This window comes from Megalops cyprinoides, chromosome 5, assembly GCF_013368585.1.
Source record: "Megalops cyprinoides isolate fMegCyp1 chromosome 5, fMegCyp1.pri, whole genome shotgun sequence".
Taxonomy (NCBI): Eukaryota; Metazoa; Chordata; class Actinopteri; order Elopiformes; family Megalopidae; genus Megalops; species Megalops cyprinoides.
The window spans coordinates 26,050,778-26,073,246 of NC_050587.1; the positions used below are offsets into that span (position 1 = coordinate 26,050,778).

At 38.0% G+C, this 22,469-nt stretch overlaps 1 protein-coding gene across 1 annotated transcript; it reads right to left on the reverse strand.

Moving 5' to 3' along the window:
• Window positions 1-10,759: 10,759 nt before the first annotated feature.
• LOC118777701 (NXPE family member 2-like) lies at window positions 10,760-16,169 on the reverse strand. Its single transcript, XM_036528813.1, has 6 exons — window positions 16,117-16,169; window positions 15,651-15,704; window positions 13,968-14,620; window positions 13,147-13,208; window positions 11,650-11,763; window positions 10,760-11,304 (listed from the first exon to the last, which is right to left on the reverse strand). Exons 1-6 carry the CDS (start codon window positions 16,117-16,119, stop codon window positions 10,760-10,762), a joined length of 1,431 nt encoding a protein of 476 aa, XP_036384706.1. The 5' UTR covers window positions 16,120-16,169.
• Window positions 16,170-22,469: the final 6,300 nt, after the last annotated feature.

Sequence of the window (22,469 nt, forward strand, 5' to 3'; positions counted from 1 at the left end):
GATATGTAATTACAGGAGACAGAAATAGTATGGCATAAACAAGCTCTGTTCCTAGACGTAAGAAAACCAGGTAATTGTAAAACATCAAATATTTAAGAAATAATATGGCTTAAATGTGCAATTTACACCCATTTAGTCAATAGATACAAATGTACAAAGATGCTTTTAAATCACATTTCACTTGTACCTGGTGCTAAAATCACCACTGCCTTATCTCCAACTATTTATGTCACTAGCATGCGTCACCTCTTCTGTGTGATATCAAATGGTTTTCACAGTGTGAACTTTGTTGAAAGTTGAAATAAAAAGAAATAATCATTTAATAAGTAAAAGTTGAAATAAATCAATATTACAATCAATGTAAATAAAATATGAAACCCCAAGATATGACTGTATATATATCTAATTTGTCTATTTGACATTCCAGACATTTTACCATTTTGCTTTTTGACCATTTATGTCATTACAGAAAACATTAACTTCTCCCTAGAAGGGCTGCATCACTAAATGAGCAATGAATGAACAAAGTTCATTAATATCACAAACAATGAGCAGAAACGGTTGAAATATGTATAAGCTTCAATACTGTAAAATTAAAATTGTATCAGTGGTTAAACAATGAATGATCAGCTTCAAATACTGCAAAAATGTTTACTGAAATCAGGATAGAAATTGTACCTCTTGCTTCTTTTACATTATTGCTTCTTTTACAAATTACACTGGTTGTTGTCTCTTGTTACATGTACACTATGTAAAACTAATGTTCATAGGTATGAGAAAACCTAATCCTTAAACGTTTCGAAAGTGATATGTGTATACATATATGTATAAATATATACAATAAATACATAAAAATTCTTGTTTCACAAATTGTGACATACCTCAGAACACTTCAGTGCAGGACTAATCCATTGCTAACACCAGGGAAATGAAAAGCACAAAAAAAAAAACTTTTTAAGAAAAAAGTGTTAATTCTGCAGAGCCTTAGCAAGGACAATGATTAACTTCTCTGTCCTTCACCAAGTAAAACTGTAGAGTCATTTCAGTTTGTTGCTTTTCTAAAGGTAAGCAATGAGCTGATTAACATGAGACCTATTGAAGTACCAGTTTCACCTGTTTCTACACGTGTTCCTATTATAATAAAGCAGTATGTCTACAAGGACTATACCCAATAGTATTTCACATGAGACTTTGGGGGCAGGGCACTTAAATCGAAGTAGTTAGGGAAATGCTAAGTGCGCAGGGCCATTTTTAAAGCAAGGATAGGATAGGGTTCCAGGATAGGAAATGTGTCTCAAGTGCTCTAAAATTCTGTCAGATGTCATCTTTAGATCAAGATTCTTTACACATAAAAGTGGCTACATTGATGCAGCCTACACGCATTTTTCAGGAGAGCAAATACGTTTCGCATACATTTGACGACACGGAGCCGTTAAAAAGATATCCGTAAGATAAGTAGTGTATTTTATTTGTCATCGGCCATGTCGGAGACGTTGTTAGAACGCCACCACTTACCACTTTAATAAAAGTAAAAACTTTGTTTGTTGACGACAGGGAAAAAGCTTTTATGTGAAAACCCTTTCATTTCGCTAGAATGTCACCTTCTCAGCGATAACAGATCGGCCGAGCAGGTCACATTCTTAATTTTTTTTTTTTACTCGCAAATACAACGCAACAACACAATGCGTGTAAATTAGGTGAACTTTCCCCACTGATTTATATAAACAGACTCATTTACATCTACCTCTTTTTACCTACCTTTTTACCATCTACCTCCCAGCTTTGCTCTGGCATTTGGTCCGTCTTCAGCAGTGATAGCAAACAAGAATTTCATTAAGGAAATGTTCTATATTTTGGAGGGGGAAGGAACTGCTCTGTAACTTTCCACAGAAAGATGGTTGGTAATTATGGAATGCTGAATATGACACGCTGTAATTTTATTTTAATTAATTTAAAACATTTTTAGTCCATTTTTAAGTGGAATGTAACTTTTGATTCCACATTTAACCAAACATTCCCGCATATTTGTAAGGTTTTAACACACAAATAACAGTTCTAATTAGTAAATATGCAGTCCAAAATTTAATGACAAAAGTAAATAATTTAGATGTTTCATTATTTCATGGTTTACATCATTTAATATTTCAAACACTGCCAAAAATGTTCCATATTTAAATAAATATTTCAGATGTTTAACAAATATTCCATATGTTTAGTAAATATTTAGAAAATGTTCCCTTCCTTGAACGTTTCAAACATATTTATACTTTTCAAACAGCGAACTGCTTACAGAAGACCCCCTGAGACAGATTACTGAATTAATATGTAAAAACAGCAAGTAGTTTAAAAATCAAGTGCCTTTTTCATTTTGCTTTTAACTATAAACTTCACTAAAATAAATGAGAGCCAGAAGTCCAGCTGCTTAGTTTCCTGCCATTGACATTCCAAACATTAAACTAATCACACCTCTGGGCCCCACCATGTGCTTAGGATGAGCACTTAAACTGATAAGGTCATGCTTTGAGCCTGCAATGGATTTGTTAAAACCTTCAACTTTGGACCAAAAGTTTGTTCAGTCAAATTGATTGTCGTCAAAATACATTTTTGACTACAACCTAAGAATGTGGACATGCTTGCTACCTTTCTTCTTCTTGAACATGAAAATAACACATAAATTTGCCTTTGAAATTGAATGTGTAAGGGGAAGTACATATCTGTCAACTGCAAATGTAAGTAATGAGCAATATGAGGTGCAGCACGTGTGGTGGCAGATGTCTGTCGGTGTTAACTTATTCATAGATGAACTTTTGCATTTGAGACCCATATATGAAAATCAATCGATTAGGTAGTTGTTGATCCGTACCAGGTTCTAATATTCCTTCATGTTTAGTTGTAGTTCAGACACCAAATTTGAATCGTGTTATATGCAGCAGAAAGCAGTGAGTGGTATATGAACATATGATTTTGATGTTTATGAGTTTTTATATGTTAAATTCAAATTCATGTTTAGGTGTATAAGCAAAGTGAAGAGGATAAAATCAACTTGATACATTTTACTGTGGCTTCTTTAATAGAGTTTGCTCTAAACATGTACTTAAAATTTAAGGGTAGGCTACAAATATATGAAATATCCCTACCTCCAGCTGACCTCCAGCAGTAGTACGGTCGTATTTCCATTTACAAGCAGAACCTTACTCCCTGTGGCACTAATTGGCAATCTATTATTTTGAGCCAATCAAGTGCAACCAAACAACCTTAACTACTTGGGGGAAGATTGTGAGTGGGCTTTAGGGCTGCTATTACATCTTATATGAGTGTCTCCTCCCTGGATAAATACAGCTATACTTTATGGTATGTACCTTGCCCCGTAATACATGTAACACAGTGGTTGTCCTGATTGTTTGACTGTTGTGAAATGTCTATGTTCATGCAGTCTCAGCAATGCTCGCATGTCTAGAGCTTAGATCTGTGAGAGATCTTCTTGCTTTATAAGCATGACAGTAATGTTAGAGAACTCTAATAGGAAAGCTTACAGAAGATGACAGTATACATGGACTGTTAAAACCCCACCCCTTTATGTATCAGAAACTGACAAACTGATACAGCCAAAGGAAGGTGCCATTTGGCTACCTTTCTGCATTGCTCATGCAGTTACTATTGCCATCTTATTTACCTCAACATAAATATCTAGTGCATGTATGACTATGTGTATGTAAACTCACCTTCACTTATTTGTGTAGTTTTATAGTAGGATCTATTGTATTGTATATTGTATTAAGTGTCATACTTTTCCAGAAACGTTTGTTGTTTTGTGATCTCTGCAATGTGTGAGAGACTGATTCAGATGTGGACAGTTATATCCTGTGTATCACCTTTTGTGCAACTTTATTAGATCCACTTTGTTTACATTGTAAGTTGCTTTGGATAGGAGTACCTGCTAAATATCAAATGTGAATGGAAAATGTACCCTGGTTTGGGGGTGGAGCTGAACTGTCTTACTGTAGCTAACTACCTAGCAGATAGCCTGCATTATCCTGGCTGAAACCCATGCAATATTATGTCAGGCACAATAATGTACAACATACCTATACACCTGTAGGTATTGTGTATACTTCCCTTGTAAATAACTTTAGACCAATTTCCAAGTTACCTTTCTTTCAAATATAGTATAAAAAAGTGGTATCCAAGGAATTATTACACTTTGAGCAGAAATGACCTTTTTGAAAAATTCCAATCATTGCCTAGTACTGAAACTGCCTCGCTGAAATTGACTAATGAATCTCACAGAAATGTTGATTCTGCTAATTCCTCTGTTGTAGTTTTATTATAACTCAGAGCTGCCTTTGATTTAGTTGATCATGCCTTTCTTTTGGACCACCTAAGACACTGGGTTGGTATCATTGGAAGCACTCTAGATTAGTTTTTATTATATCTGCCTGGCAGATAATGTTATGTCTCAGCTGGTGACCATGTTGTAGAGTGCCTCCAGGATCAATTTTTGGCCCAATTTTTTTCTGTCTTCATTATTCCTCTTGGCCATATTAAACATAATCATGGTGGTTCTTTTCATTTTCATGCTGTTGATACCCAGTTGTATCTATCTGTTAATCCTGGTGAAGTTAGAGGCTCTCCATGGTTGTCTGAATGACATAACTGTTGGATATCTCATAATTTTTTACAGTTCATTAAGGATAAGACAGAAATTATAATTGAAGGTGTCAAGTGAAAAACTGAACATATCTGTGCTAAACTTGACCCCCTCATCTGCAATGTGACACTAGCCTCCAGGAGCCTTGGGATTATATTTGAGCCCTCCTTAAATTTTACCTGTACACTAAAAAGCTAATACAGTCTTATTATTACCAACTAAGAAACATTGTTAAAATTAGATGATTTTTTCACTTGCAGACACTGAGAAGGTCATTCATGCTTTTATTTCCTCTTAACTGTACTACTGTAACTCCCTTTTTACTGGCCTGAACCAATGCAACTTGTCCAGTCTACAAGTAAAAACTCATTGTTACAAATTAGGTTTTAATGAACTCCTATGTTGTATTGTTCTTTATTGTCTTTTTGTATTTTATTTTATTGTGTTTTATTTATTCTTTTAATTAATTCCTGTCTTGTTTTAATCTGGAGTGTAAAGCACTTTGAGCTATGTGCGTGAGAGGTGCTCTGTAAATGAAGTTTATAATTATAAGACAACATTTTTTTTTGGAAGCCAAAGTCTTTATTGTCACACAGTATTATTTGTAAAAATTCATTGGTATTGTAAAAAATATATACATATGGTGAACTCTGTGGCAACAGATGGCGGATGGCCTGCGAAATAGTCCTAGTGGGCTGATACATTCTGGCTCATTGGCTCCACCCCCAGATAAGGAGCACCGTGCCACGCTATCACCGCTAACAGCTGCAGCTGCCTCCTAGGGATAAGTGGGCTGTAGTAGGTATGGTAGACAATTGTGCTGGACATTGACGTTGTTTTACATTTGTATCCAGTGTTTTTCCTTCAACAAAAAGTTGCATTTACAGGGATACAGTACACAGAAAATCCACAGAAAGTCAAGGCACAGATAGGTAGGTCAATAACAGTAATAACCTTTTTTAAAATATCATCATTTGCTGCGTGAACAAAAACTTGAGCATTTAATTGAATTAGTACATCTGAATGTTTAGTTTTTGAACTCACAACCAAGCTACTACTTCAATTTTAATTTATGGTACTGAAGTGCTGTACTGAACTGTACTCTGTACACAGGCCTGATGCTATGGGGATGCTCAGGGGTGCATTGCACCCCCAAACGGATCTCAGTGCACCCCCAGTTGTTTCCATATATCCCAATGTCTACATAGTATTTATGACTTTTTTTGCACCCCTGTGGATTGCAATTGCACCCCTCTGTATTTTCTCCTGGCGCCAAGCCTGTCTGTACACTGTGCTCATGTTTGTAAATTCAATAATACAAGCTGAGAAGTACAAATTCAAAATGTGAAATACAGATTCAGTTAATACATTTAGTAATTTAACTGACAAAGTTAAATTGAGTTGAGGACAGAGAAGCGTGGTTAAAGTCACCAGAGATGAGAAGGAGAGATTGGGGGTGCAAGCTGAGAGACGACAGAGTGAATGAGCTCACAGGCTGCAGCAGCATCGGCAGAGGGGGGGATGTACACAGTTATCGCGATGATATGTGAGAATTCCCTTGGGAGGTAATATGGCCGAATGCTAACAGCTAGCAGTTCAATGTCTCTAGTGCAGCGTTGTTCTTTAACACTAATGTGTCCCGGGTTGCACCATCTCTCGCTAAAAAACATAGCAATACCCCCGCCCTTCCTCTACCACTATCCGTTGCTTTCCTGTTGAAACAATGGAGCCGTGGTTGAATGGCTCCCCCGATGCCGTGTCCAAAAGTCCGTAGAAGAGCAAGAGATAAACTGCGATTGTCGCCAAATGTACATCCATAATTACGCTCTTGCTAAATGTACCAGTGTGTAAAAATAAATTACACAAAGTGAAACCAAAAACACACCAAGAACTAAAGATAAAAGTAGAAAAGAGTACGGAGCTGCCGTAACAGGCTGCCACTCACGTGGCGCCAGAAGTGAGGCAGGCAGGAGCAAAATTTGCAAGTGTGCAAAATTGGAAGTTTGCAATCTGTAGGTGGACTCAGGGTCTCCTTCTAAAACTTGCTTGGAAAAAATAAGCATCATAAAAATAAGAACATGAAAATTGACCAGCATCAGCTCCTGTAAAAATCTGCTTTGCAATACATGAGTCTTTCACAATAATACCTACCTCTTAACCATTGCGGCTGTGTTTGAAAGGATATGGATCAATGCAGAGCAATAAAATGCCATCAGACCATTCCATGCTCTCTTGTCCCCTGCAAAGAAGTGATTCACCCACTCCACCCCTTGGACACCAGAGCCATCTGCTCTAGAACCCCTCCACTTGACACGGACCACTGGATCAGATATCCAGGTCAAAAGGCTAGTTGACTTAAATAGGGGTGAGTGTGAATGTCTTCAGCTCTAAACCAGCATCCCAAATGTTATAAACAGGACTAGTTTTATCCTCTCCTCCTCTCTCATCCTCACTTTAGAGAACAACAGCATTTTTATGAAGTAATTACTTCACGACTTCCTTTTGAATATTCACCCTAACATTACGCTGGCTGTGCATTAAGCTTGCCCCATTGCAGTGTCTTCATGCTGGAGAGCTGAAGCATGACAAACAGGATCTTGCAATATGCTTGACGCAGACAGTTGTTTTCTGCATTCCAATTCCCACAGTGAACGACAGTGGAGGAAACATCAAACAGAGGATAGGATGGAACATATTCTCCATTTTACATTTTCTGTTACAGTCAGTGACCGGAGGGTACCTTACAACTCACTTGAAGGTGCTTATGAGAAGTGGCATGAGGGGAGCCTGGCTGACATAACCCATTCTCCCCTTGCCAGGACAAAGCCAGTTGTATTACACTGCTGCCAATTCCCAGTCATAGTCAGGTAATGACATAGCCTAGCCAGCCTAGTTTGCGAAGTCTTAGGCTGCAGAGCTCAGCCTGTACTTGGAATAAGGGCCTTACCTGACTGTGCCACTCAGTTCCCAGCACAGGAAAACAGCATATTAATCTAATGGGGGAAAGTTGGACTGAAAATGCAACGTATTGAAAAGGCAAATTGATTCCACCAAAAGTCTTCTCTGCATCTAGGGTGTAGAAAGCGATGTTTTTTTCTCATGGAATGAGGGACATTGTAAAAATAATTTTCATTCATTGTCCAATGACAGCACCTGTTTTGGAGCCAACTGCTGGAGTCATTCCTGTTCTACTCCATTTCTGCATATCTTCTTCCATTATAATGACTATGTTGTAGCAGTGTCATGTAGTGGTAGGGAGTAACACTCATAACCCAAAGGTTGCCAGCTTTATTCCCTGCTTGGGCACTGTTGTTGTATCCTTGGACAAGGGTAAATATCCCACTGTATAAATGGATAACATATAAAAATGTGCTTAAAACCGCTAATCGGCAAAAAAAGATAAAATACAGGATAAGATTAAAGTTAAACAATTATACCAGACTTAAAAAATAAACACATAAAAACAGACATCGTAAGAATCACTTGTTAAGACTGAGCATGTCTTAAAAGGTTGGTCATCAGGCATTTTTTTAAAATGTTACCAAGGTTTCTGAATTGCTGATGACATGTGGCGGAGAATTCCAAAGCCGAGGGGTGCTGCTGCTATATTGCGGGAAAAGGATAGGTTTAAACAAAGTTTAAAGTCTTGTGGTGGGATGCATTGAACTTCAGTCTGAAGATCACAGGGAATGGCTTTGAAATGTAGGTTTGATGGACAGTGTGCAGGCAAACGAGCAGAGCCACAAAGTGATTGAAGGTGAGGAATAAAATTTTGTGGATGAATATGAGGAGTATTGTCATCTGGTAGAGACTGAAAAGCACAGGGGTTCATTGTGTGCAGTGTGAGAGTTTAGTTCTGGATGTGTTGGCGCTTATCCAGAATCCTGTAGTGCAATTGTTAAGAGATAAGAGTACAGGCCACTTTTTCCACAGGTAGATGTGACAGAAATGTTTTCATAAGGGCAATGTTTTGTACATGGAAAAATAAACCTTGGTAACATTTTCAAAAATTATACAAAATATACTCTCAAAACTAACACCAAAATGTCTGCTGGGAGGCACTAACATTGACAAAATCAATTTTCAGGTCATAACTGTCTGTTCTTTATATGACAGAATGACAATGAACTAAAATTACTTCACTCTCTTCACAGTTCAGTTTCAGTGCATCCAGTTCTTAACATCCCTGAGTAAAATAAATACAAAATACTAAAGGACCTAGCAGCAGATTGTTGTGGCACTCTATGCAGTACAGGGGCGACATGAGATTTGTTACCTTTCTGTATGACACACAGGTGTTATGAAGGGAAGACCTTCACAAGAAAACAGTAGATAATTGATAAATATTATCCACACCAAAACAACAAAAATTCTACCATCTTCTGCTCCAAGCTGTTGAAATTCAGTTTACACGTCATAAAAAAGCCAACATGTCATTGGCATATTAAATATGACTCTAATACTGCAACATAAAACACTTTCTCAAATTCTTCACCTAATGAACAGCTTGAGTTAAATATTTGGTTACAGAGTTAACTGGACTAAGTCAGGAATATAGTTTTTAAATAAATTTAAAAGTATGCTAGTATGGCACAGTATCTCCATTTCAACATGATCATATCAGTACAGTATTGCAACCCATGTAAGTTACTCTGGATGAGAGCATCTGCTACATGCCAATAATTCAATGCAATGTAATCGATCTCACATCAAACTCAGCTGTCACTTTGGATGTATAGCTGTACTGTATATCTGTATAGCTGTACACCAAAAACAAATAACTTATTCTCAATGATTCCACTGACTCCCAAAACAGCTTGGTTTACATCATCAGCCAAAGCTTTCATGCAGTTCTATTGGAGAGACAGACCTCCACGAATAAAACTCAAAAACTGCCAATAGATACGGAAAGGGAGATTTAACAGCAATTATTCTGCAGATCAGTGTCAAGTGTCAATTTGAGAACATTAGTGATGACAGCAGTTTTAACATAGTGGGTACAGAGCCAGTTTCAAAAGACTGATGATATTTGTTGTGAAAGGGACAAGAATGGGATGGGGGATTTAACAAGACAGGGGGAGGCGATAAAGTTTATGGGGCAGGAAGAAGAACTGCCCCTTCTTACCATCATACCGTTATCGGACCATATGCTCCTACCAGACCACTCTGGTCTGCAACCTCTGGTCATCCCTCCCCGAAAGGGTCCATCTTCTCAGCTACATGTATTTTCTACTCTGGCCCCCCAGTTGTGGAATGAGCTCCCCACAAGTTAAAACTGCTGTATCACAGACCATTTTGGAAACTCAGAATGAAAACTCATCTGTTCAAACTGCATTTTGGTTCAATAAACACTGAGCAATTTACCACAAGCAGCAGTAAAATTAGGTCATACAGTACAGTGCACTCTGCTTATAAGAAATGCTTATACAACACAGGATAGTAATTATTCCTAATGCTGTTTAAAAACACAGCTTTTAGCAAGCAATCCACTTTGGAGAATCATTCTGGGTTCACTCACAACATGAAATACTATATTCAGGCTAGTACTATGTTGTATAATAGATTCTTAAATCATTAAAAAAAGCTGCACAGAGATTGAATATCTGTATTTAAAATTCATATTTCCCACTAATCACTGATGCACCTGATCCTTTTGACAGGATGTTTTGTTTGAATTTTTTTGACATTGACTGCACAGCAGCATTGTAGATCACACAACAGTTTGCGCTTGTGAAATTAGTGAAATTAGTTATGTGAGCCTTACTGATATATTTATTTTATTAAATAAAGGATTTTATAGAAACACTATATTCAAATGTTTTGTTCCATGTCTGAAGAATTAAGGGCATTTGTCAAATTTAAAGAAAAGTTTTAAAACATTAAATTAAGAACAATGAGGTTAAATTTATCCATTCATTTGGAAATCTGTCTTTAAGAATCAATGGGTTATATAAACCAATTTTTCATGGACGGATATGATACCCTTAAGCAGAGAACACTGTAATACAAAAACTAGGACAAAAACAAATTACTTATCGTTTACACTCTGCACATTGGCTACCCAGGAAGTGAGTCTGGCATTCTTCTTGTAGATTCACCTCTTAGGGACCTCTATGGATGATGACAGAGGTGAGACAGAACCACAGCGACCTCATTGGAGACTACAATGTCATTAGGGTGGACAGCAAAGGTGTTGGTAGCTACTGACATGTCCCAGGCATCTACCAGGCCCACCTTCAGGTCCCCAAACACCTTCCTCTGAGCCAGGTTCTGCATGTGGCCGTACCAGTCACTCAGACGCAGAATCATTGAGCTGAACTCCCTGGTGTTCTCCAGTTTGATGAAGACCTGGGTCTGGGGGCTGCGGGCCTGCAGTCGTAAGATCGCTCGACGGATATTGAGGAGCCTGTGGATGAAGAACTCCAGTGGGAAGGCCCGGAAATGCTGTCCAATTCCAATGACCACTATATCCTGTCCGTCCCCACCAAGATCTAAGGTGTCCAAATATCTCGAAATGTACACACACTTGTTTACATCATTGCTGTGATGAGTGATCCAGGGATGCCCGTGATTTTTCCACTGAACAGTGATGTTCCTATGGGCATCAACAGCCAGCTCAGATAAATAAGATTCAATTCTACCTTTATACTTGAGATCTGAAAAAAAACAACAGCAACAATTAGAATGAATAAAGAGGATATTCTATTAGAAAATGAGAAGTTAATGAGGTTGGAGTAACCGAAACATGCACATAACAGTTTCTTCGCTGACAGCCTCACCAGGGAAGAATACGACATGACATTATATTTTTCATACACTATTGCACCATGTGTTATTGACCATGCGTGATCATGATTGGCTATACGTGGATTTGATTTAATGTGTCTGTCAGGTAGTAAATATATCATCATCAACTCAGCACCCCCTAACTCTGTAAACATTAAAACATGTACACTTCTAGTTCTTTAAACATTAGTGTTTGAATTGTACAGTGTTGTTACCTTTAAGCTTTCTTTCCAAATAATCTATCCACTGACGCACAGTGGAGTCACCCTTGAGATGGAGTCTCTTTCCCATCAGACAGCTGTTAATTTGATCTTCACTGAGGAAGAACCCTGTCTGACAAAAGGAGGAAGTCCACCTGTTTTTAAAGAAATATCCACTAGGAAAAGGAGACTTCATGCCTGCCACACACTTTTCAATTGATCTGTTGGCTGCGGCTGAAAGAGGGAGAGAGAGAGAGAGAGAGAGAGAGAGAGAGAATGAAGCCATGGAGGAGTGATAATAGCTTTTAAGTGTAAGTTTTATGCCAGGATGAATTTTCATCTGTCTCAGTGACAGACAGGGTTGAAAATCTTCCATCATTTTGTATATCATTTTCATTGGTAAGCAAATCATTGTTTAATTAGTATCAAAGACATTATTACCAGGAAGACAGTATGGTACAGACATTTTAACACTAGGACATTCCTGTAAATTCCTAGCCTAATATTTCAGTTAGGCTATAGCCATAACATTCTACATGAATTCTATGACTGATAGTACGCACTATGGTTTTGTAATGTATAAAACAATAATTCAAAAATGAATGAATTAAAAACTATTCATTTATTTTAGGTCTTAAAGGAAAGTATGTAAGTATTAATGGGACAATTAAAAAGACAGTAATTTGGAAAAGGTATGAAATTACATTATTTTTTAACATTTGTGCTGATACACATCCTTACCGATTTACCTTAACAAATGCTCCCTGCGATGCTACACGTATTGTATTCAATCTATCATGTGCTCTTTAAATGTGCAAGGCAGCTGTAAGATGATGAAGTCATTGTCCTCTATATCTTTGCATAGTTTTTGTAACCGGCGTGTCGCATTGCAAAGTATTTGTAGTAATAACTGTACATATGTGATCTGATATTCTTCAAAGCATCCCTAGGGAAGTGTGCTGTTCTGTCTACAAATGGTGGCATAAAAAACAAAAGGGTAAACTTGAGTAATGGTACAAAGCCTTTAAAACAGCAAAGCAATGCAGACAGTGTTCTCTGTAGATTACATGTTTTGGATTGTTTTTTTTTTTGGCAAAATGTTAGATGCGATTAAAACTTTTACGTTAAAGCTTACAAAAATTGATAACTGACAGGTAATTATCGGTTAATAGCAACTATCCATCCTCAACACAGTGTTGGATACTACTACAGCAACTTTCTGCTAGTTCATGGAACTGAATCAGTCGGTTTTAAATTATGTCAGAACAGTCAGCTGAATTTGAATCAACTATTCCAAGGTTATTCTAGCACTAGATGCGACCAGATTTAATAATTAATACCATCAAATCACCATTCATACAGCACCATAACTGCTATCACTACAATTAACTAACTTTTCCTAAGCTCTATAGATCCAAATGGTTTATGGTGAATAAAGTTTTATTATTTGGTTCTTTACAGTAGAAGTAGAGAGCGAATTAGAGCAGCAGACACAGGCAAAATGGGACATACCAGAACAACTGATGACCTGCACAGTGGTGAAGTTGTTCTGTATTTGAACTCCAACGTCTTTCCTTCAAAAGAAAAATCACGGAGGTTTAAGCAGTAGAAGTCTCAGAGAAATTCATGTCCACTGACTTACATTAGTTGTGGGTCAGCTACTGGGTCAACTCTGTCAAGCTGAAAGTGTTTCTACAGAAAACTGATCCTACTCTACAATATGGTAGTAGGTTGGTCTCCATATGAGGCCAGCTGAGAAAAAGTATACATGTTTCTCTTGTACTATACCATGATCAGGAAGTGTCTTAATCCTTATTCCTCACCATGTAGCTAGCTTTTCTCAAGAACATAAACAATATTTTACCTTCCGTAGTGCATGCTGGGTTTGCATATAATCAGCACCGTTTGTTGTGAAAATATTTGGTCACACCAAAACAGAGATAATGAAAGCACAAGATAAAGGACTTTGATTCAGTTGATTCAGACTGCACAAATAAAGTTGCTTTCTAAAGAGGTTTCTTTAGCAGTAGCACTTGAGCACAAGGTAAGCCTCCACCGGCTGCATTGTAAACTACCATACTTAATCACATTAGAACATCATACATATAAGTAAGGCAGGTCAGTGGAAAATCAGAGTAGAATTTCATACCTCGTTTACTCTTAAGGCTCTTTAAATTATTGTACTGATTATAATTACCAGGCAAGTAGCACCACTGTAAATTATTGCACTGTACAGCTTATGACATTGCAAATGGTTACACTGTGCAGCTGATGTATCACCAGGCCAGTAACAACACTGTAAATGAGTACACCGTGGGTAGCTGATACATTACCTGGCCAATAGCTGCGTCTCGTCCTCTGCGATGGTAGGTCCTGGGGTGTTGTAGGAGGACATGGTGTTCAGAAAACTGCAGGGCAGGGTTGGGGGTTGTACACAAGCAAAATATTCCCCTTCCTCCGCGTCTTTGTACTCACACAGAGGTTTATCTGTGTTCAGTCGGAGACCACATGTAGCTTTCTCTGTCTTGCTTCCATTGACAAAGTTTCCACTGTACTCAGTCTTATTGTAGTTCTGCTTCCCGGTTCTCCAGAGGACTTGGACTGCCTCAGAGGGGTGGATCAGAAGCACAGAGACCTGCACCTCCCCAGGCCAGAACAAGGTGAAACGCACACGGTAGGAGCCATTGCGGAAGTCAGTGACATCTCCTGATGCAGAAGCCTGTAGTTTTGGAGAGTGGATCCGGGCCAGAATGAAGTCTCCTCCATAGGCCTTTGGTTGTCCCCTATAGTCTCTCATCTCCACCAGCACATTCAGTGCGTCTCCCACACAGAACTGGGCCCTGGGCTGCTCCAGTCTGGCCACACTGTGTCGGGCACTGGAAGAGCTCTGGAAAGAGGTGAAGTTGGTGGCTGTTGGGAAATTCCCCCGTAAAGAGGACATTACATCCTCTACTGTCATCTCTTTGTATGGTGTAACAAATAGCTCCTGTTAAAATGGTGGAAACAAATTAAAAAGTTATGTTATCATTTACTTGTATTTTTGTTATCAACATGAATGTGTCTAATTTGAAACAGTGAATTGTATAATAGTGAAGCAAACCATGACATCTGTCTAAAGCTTGTTTAATTATCTTGCCATCTATACCCTAGTGAACTGAGTGTACTGGGTGGGACTGTAGTGTTTCTATGTCATGAGGCCTTTAAAAGGGCATTTGAAAAATCTACTGTCATCCACTGTCATCTCTTTGTATGGATTAACAAATTGCTCACGTGAAAAATGGCAGGAAATTCCAAGATGGTTAGAATTCAGGTACATTGGGAATTCAGAAGCCATTATTTCTAATTTATGTCACCCTAATTTATAGGGTTACATAAAGAGGGTAAATGATATAATCATCTACTTGCATTTGCTGAACTACACAAGTACTGTAAAATCACTTTTACAATTATTACAATGTTGTAGACTGGGCTAAACTTGCTCCTTCAAAATTTAATCCTACCAATATGCTGTAGCCTAACTGCTTAATTCACAACTGATTGCTCACCAATTAATTGTGAGGCATGTCATTATCTGCATGTCTGAGTATACAGTAAATTGGCCTACAGCAGTACATTAGTTTTGTGGTTTGTTAATGTTCCGCCCTCTACCCACTGAAGATGGTAATTTATGTAAAAGGGACCCTGATTTGCAATAAGTGTTATGTTGAATCACATTTTTGAATAGGATACAGCTTTTCAAAGATTATTCTATAATAGAGATCATTTTATGTCTATCTGTGTTTGTTTTTGTAATCATATATGAACGTGTTTCTAACTTGAAACAAAATCAGTGAATTCATTTGCAGACTATTAACAGTACTATATGTGTGTAGTCTGTTTAGTTATCTTGCCATTCATATGCCTCAAAACAGGGCAGTTTCTTGTGTAACCAAGTGTGTTGGGGGACTGTAGTGTTTTTGTGTCATGAGCATGGCCTCAGGCCTTTATAAGGATGTGTTCAAAACCGCAGTCTGTACCTCATTCACGTGTGTCTGCTCAGTTTTAGCATGACTCTGAGGATCCAAAAGAGCCTAGGAGGAGAGACAGAAGGTTGTGGATTAGTTTGGGTCCTTGCCATTTTTGCTAATTTCTGCCTCCTAGGCCATCACAGTGAAATACAAACAATGGCAAAACCAAATGCATTCACATACACTCTCACACATGTAGGACACCAAATAAAAGAAGCAGCTGGCTACAATCATCATAAACAGCTATAAATCTAGTGGAAAAAGGATTAAATGAGTTTTCTTGCAAACAAGTGAGGATTATTAAAATTTATGGATAGAACAATCAAGACGAATCTTATGTGTAAATATTCAAATAAATATGTTGAGTGATGGCAAACATCAGTACTGGCTTATGGTGTTTCTGGAACTTTTACATTTTTCTTTCAGATTTTTTAATGATTATCTTGAAAGACATTGTAAACTAAAAAGTTATTACCATTACTGTTGCCAGTTTTATCAGCTTGGAAATATACAAAAAAAGAAAAACGGTTAAACAGAGAGAAATGAAGGTAAATTTCTTCCATGAACAGTTCCATCCCCTTCTTGCAGAGGAAATCCCATCTTTCAATGGATGGTCTGGCTCAGCATCCTGTAAAACAGGCAAAGAATAACACAACTGTACATACTCAGTGCTGCACAACAGGGCCATTATGGCCTGAATTATTTACTTCATACAGTGATATTTAAGAATTTTTATAAAATGTCATATGGGCTTGATAGACTGCAGGGCAGATTTATGAGAGTTTCAGTTTTAATTGAGTTTAAATTCAGTTTGTAAAATTACTTTTTCTTTCAGAAGAACAATGGTGAATGTGAATGTCCATTGATTAAAATTTAAAAAAGTAACACAATAGAAAAGGAAAATTCATCAAATTGCAAAGATTTATGTTTAAATGTGTCCAAAATGTTATACCTTTCCATTGAAACTAATGAAAATTTTTGCAGGTAAATCCAAAATCTTCCTCATATTTTTATCTTCAGTGTGCCACTCTAAAATTGCCTATGTTTAGGGAGATTTTAGACAAGTCATGCAGCTGTATTCTGGATTAGTTGCAGGCAGGAAGACAAGCAAAATGGGATTACAGTAGTCTGGGTGTGACCTGAACCAGGGCCTGAACCAGGAGCTGCATAGAATACATAGGTAGGGGCAGATCCTTCAGATGTTGTACAAAAAGAATCTGCATGCCCAACCTGAGAGTAGGAGGACAGTTGGATATGAATAATTATGCCAAGGCTTTTAACAGTAGCAGTGCTATTGGTGACAAGGTTTGTGGAGTTTAGGCTGAGGGAGAGGTCTTCAAACAGGGAGGATGGCTGGGATGTAAAGCTTTTCAGTCTTAACCAGGTTAAGCTTTACGCGGTGGTCCACCATCCACTGTGAAATGTCCTTCAGGCAAGATGAGACGTGCACAGAGGCCTGTGTGTCAGATGGCGGAAAAGACGGGAAAAGTTGAGTGTCATCAGCATTGAAGGAAAAGATATGGGAGGAGATGACAGAGCCAAGAGATTCCATATTAAGAGAGAAGCAGAGGGAGTCAAGTACAGAGCCTTGAGGGACACCTGCAGGCAGGCTTTGGGGTCTAGACAACCCAACATCCCAGGACACCCTGAAAGAGCATCCAGAGAGGTAGGATTGAACCCCAAGAAGAACAGTGTCAGCAATCCTAACATAGCCAGGGTGGACAGAAGGAGAGTGTAGTCCACTGAATCAAAGGCTGCAGAAAGGTCTAGAAGAATTAAGACTGTGGAGTGGGAGGATGCTCTGGCTAATTGAAGAGCCTCAGTGATGTAGAAAAGAGCAGCCTCTGTGAAATGACCAGCCCTGAATCCAGACTAAAAAAGAGGTTGTTCTGGGAGCACACAGAGTTTCTTAGCACACAGTGTGAAACACTATTATTCATTTACTCATTAAACTTCAGGAACTTTACATTAGGACAACTGTAGTGCAACTGGGATGATATCATGTGACTAGCAGAGAAGTTGAAAGGGCTTATGATATCACAAACAGGGCAGTAACACTACCTTTTTAAAAGCTGGACATAGTATTGTACTGCATCAATGAGACAACAGGTATTGTAGCAGTATAGACACCAAACTGCCAGTCATTCAAACAAGACTCATCTCACACACACACACACACACACACATATATATACATATATATATATATATATATATATATATATATAGCTTATGAAAAGTTCCGATGACCCGCCTTTCCTTTACCTATCCTAATCTTACCCAACTAATACTGTGAATAAAATGTTTTTATGGAGGTCATTTACTCCCACAATGAGATGTGATATAAATGTTCATGCAGGTCTGATAGGTCTGCTTTTATTAAGATGGTCTCGTAGAATTAAAACAATTACCATGAATGCTGTTCCTTCACATCACAAAAACAGACAGACTAATAAAAGATAAGTCTTGTTATGATGAATACAGACCCATCTCAGACAAAATGCCCTCTCAGTCAGCAATGGTCTTGTGCTGTGTTCTGTAAAACAGGTGAATAATAAGAGAAAAGCAAGGAACCTTTACATCAGAAGTAATATGTAACCAAGCAGTTCTGTAAATCTGGGCCAACCAAGAAGGCTACATGAACTTGGAGTGTGCAGTTCCACACTCTGTTGTCTCTGTATTCTGATATAACAAAATAATATCCACAAACACATCACATACAACCAAATCTATTTGAACATCCATAAAATATACATTGAAAATCTGACTGATTTCAAAATATAATGGTAAAACAGTCATAGTTAAAAAAAGTAAATGTTGTGTGGTATGTGATATTGCCACTCCTAGATCATGTTAACAAGATGGGAGATAATTCATGCAGCATTGACTTTATTACACTTCCGGACCATAATGACAACTAGCACAAATTCAATACTATCATAATATACCGCTATTAAAAAATACACTTCAGATGCAATATGTCTGTGTTCGCTTATAAGTAGCTTGAAGATTCACATTACCACCTTTTAAAGTCTCATCTTACATGATAACACACAATAGAGACCTACACAGAAACTGTAGTAACATCTCAACCTATGCATGCCACTTATTTTATGATTCTGCAAGATTTGAAGAGATATAAAAATGTCATTAAATTTCTATTAATGTAACACATCACAGTTGAAGAACAACTCCCAAGAACTTAGCATAATGGCTTATGTTATGTTATGATTCCTACTTTCCGTTGTGATCTGGGCCATACCCCACGCGAGGCGCAGGGCCCCGCCCCCACCTGTCAACAACTATTATGATAAGAATAATAAAAAAAAACTTTTTATCATTTAAAAAAATATATATAATTACATAGCGTGCACATCATGATATTGTCTTTATTTTCAGAGACAATATTGGCGTAAAAATTAAACAAATATTTTTAAAAATCTTTGCTGGTCCATAGTTTTCTTTGTCATATACGTCCGAGACTTTTGGTGCAATTGATACATTACGGCAAATTCGACTCAGTCCAACTCCAACAGTCTGAAAACAGAGCCACTTTGAAAATGAAACGAAAACACCAAAGCGGTGCCCAAAACGGCACAATAAACAAAAATCTGCTGAATTTACTGCCAAACTTCCGAAAATAACATCTATAGGCACTATTTGTAACGGTAAATCCTGTCAGCCGTGAAGGATGCAGTCTGTCAGAGTTAACAGGTAGGCTAGATGGTTGCTATAGTTTAGACAGCTACCGAAACTGTTGACAAGATAAACAGCGTAATTGTGTTTAAGTTATTTCTCCAATATACCATTTTATATGATATCCATATGAAGTTAGTTAGTCTGTATATGCTGAATCAGAAGAATAAATATTTTTACTGTATTGGGTTTTTCACATACTTACAGGGAATTTGTCTGTAATTTGGTACAAAATAGGCTAGTTAAAATATAAAGAGACAGAAAAATAGGTTACCCCCGGCCAGTCGCACAGTGCCCCTGTTTTCGCTTTCACAGGAAAAAACCGCTTGTGTAATGCGTTCTTCTTGCTGTGATATTTTTTGCGCTGTAATGCACCAAATAGTCTTCATCAAATGTTTTAGTGAGAAAACGGCGTTTAATGTAATCACCATCATCAAGCCAGCTGATGTGGAGATACAGCGGGCTGTGTATGAAACACCTGCAGCCGTCGTATGCCCAACAGCGGATTACACTGACCGCTCACTTTCTGCCTGTCATTCATGCGTGTCTCTCGTTATCAGTTTATCTGTCTGCTGCAGGAAAGGGGCCCACTCAGGTTTAGCTGGGGGGGGGGGGGGGGCTCACATGTTTGCGTTACGGTGCTGGTTGTGATCCTGATTATTAGGGTCAATAAAATACAATAGTTACATAACCACAACATACGTAGGATCAATCTCTACCAGCTGTGTGTCGAACTGCTATGAAACCATACACAAAATACTGTCCTGCCCGAAACCAACTTCTTGGCCTCTTTTACGATTATTATCTCCTGCTGTCATCTCAATACGTGCTCCAATTCTATTATTATTATTATGGACATTTCCTGACTCTTTTCCGTCTTTAACATTTGTATTTAGGAAAAATTGAGCTAACACAGGACACAAAAGAATTTAGGATAGACATCTTTGCTTTGCAATTGTGTCTATTCAGTTTATATAAAACCAACTTTACTTCCCTTTTGTGTGCGGTGGCTCACTTGTTTGTAAGTGTAAGTGTACTTTAGGCACTCTATACTCATAAACAACTTCATTGAAACATTCCTCTGTTGGTGTTAAGTTACCAAAGCAAGCTTATAACATTGCAAACCTTTTCGTTTGCATATTTTAAGTCCCAGAGTTTCAGAAAATGCGTGACGAGTAAGATTTACAATTCCAACGAATAATTTCACGTGAAGAACAAACACACGGTCATCTGGAATATAAAGGTTAATTTGTTGTTTGCATTTCACAAAACTTGAAATTAGAAACTTACGTCTTTCCATCCCCTTCCCGTAAGCTTGCAAGTGCTCGCACGCCACAGTTACCGCGTTCGAAACGAACGGTTCCGCTAGGAGCGTCTTTCACAGGGGATGTACACAAGGGCGTAGTTTTGGTCTCAAGATTGGTAGGGACACAACAACCGAGGGAAAATTATGTAATATAAATAATCTAAAGCTAAGATTTAGATCTAAACAAGTCTTTTTTTTCTATGCAAATATTAAATATACAAATAAATGTCTAATTAATTGCTTTTTACTTATTAGTTAAATCTTAAATCTTTGTTTTGCAGCTCTGATTAAAGATGGTTTCTATATTTATAATACGCAGTATAATCTGTATATTTTTAACTAAATGTTTGTTTCTCAAATGCATATTTAGGATTTAAATTCTATATTTAAGAGCACTGATGTGGTTTTAGATTTGTATAAGAAGATTTATTTAATGTTTGGACAACTTGGCTTCTTTCAACCAATTCGCGAGATGTAGGGGAGGGTCGGTCAGCCAGAGGTCTGCGTCATTGTACATCCCCCGCTGGTCGATCGGGTGCTTGCACTTCTCCCAGCATCTCTCTGAGTCAAGTCTGCGCTGCAGAGTCTAAAGAGGCGCCATCTGACGTCATGTGTTTCGGACAAGAGCACGTGTTTGTCGGGTAACAGTAGGGGTTGCAGCAATAGGGGCTGCGTCTAAGGACATAACTGGGCATTACAGACTGGAGAAAGGGGGAGAAAGCATTGGGCGTTCTAAATGATAAAAAAAGCCTATAAAAGCCTATAAAAATTTAGCCTAAATCTGGGAAAATACATGAAAAAATTTTATGCTGTGCTTTACATTTGCAGTTATATACAGTAAATGACAAAGCTGTGTTGCATCATTTTCAATGTAATGAGTCCTCAATGCAGTTATTGTCAAATCAGGCCTGCTTTCAAGATGACTTCCTAGTTTTGCCCCAGGAGCAATTGACTGAAAGACAGTTTCAACAGTGCCACCTCCATCATAGCCCTCAAAGCTCTTTCAGTTGTTCCCTCAAGGCTACTGAAATTCATTTGTCGCTTTGGCCAATTTCCCCAATCTAATCAATAGTTCTCGAATCGCCTCTGCACATTGCATGCATATTTGCATGGCTTTTCAAACCTCCTACCAACCCTTATAACTCCCCCTAAAGCTCCTTCTATTACCTCTAATAATCCCCCAACCCCCCCCCCCCCCCCCCCCCCCCCCCCACACACACACACACACACACATTATAAATACAAAAGGGACAAAAAACAACAATATACTACACCACTACATGATCAAATCTGTACAAACAGGACACCACTAACCACATAGGAAGAATCTATAGAAGCAAACATAGTGCTGAGATCACAACTCCATGCCAAGATCAGATGTCAATGCGATATGACAGAGCGACTGTGGGCATAGTCCCTATGTGTGTGTGTGTGTGTGTGTGTGTGTTAAGAACACATTAAATAAGCATTAACAAAAGATCATGCTTGGATATGGGGGTTTACCTGAGTAGTAGTATCTTTAGTATGCTAGTGTCCCTACAATAATTTCTTCATTTCTTGCATGTAAATCAAATGTCAATTAACCAAATACAGCCTCAGACATTACCTTTGAAGTCTTGCAGTTTTGTATAAAGTTTTTGATTGACAGTGAAGTTTAACAGAAAACACCATCCCTTAAACTGTTCTTTCCACTTGTCTTACAATTGGTTTTTATTGATTATCCAACCAGTGTCTGTGATGACTAAATAGACATTTATTCAACCAGACATATATACTAGCATGTATTCCATTCAATCAATGAACTCCATTTATACATTTTTAAAAGA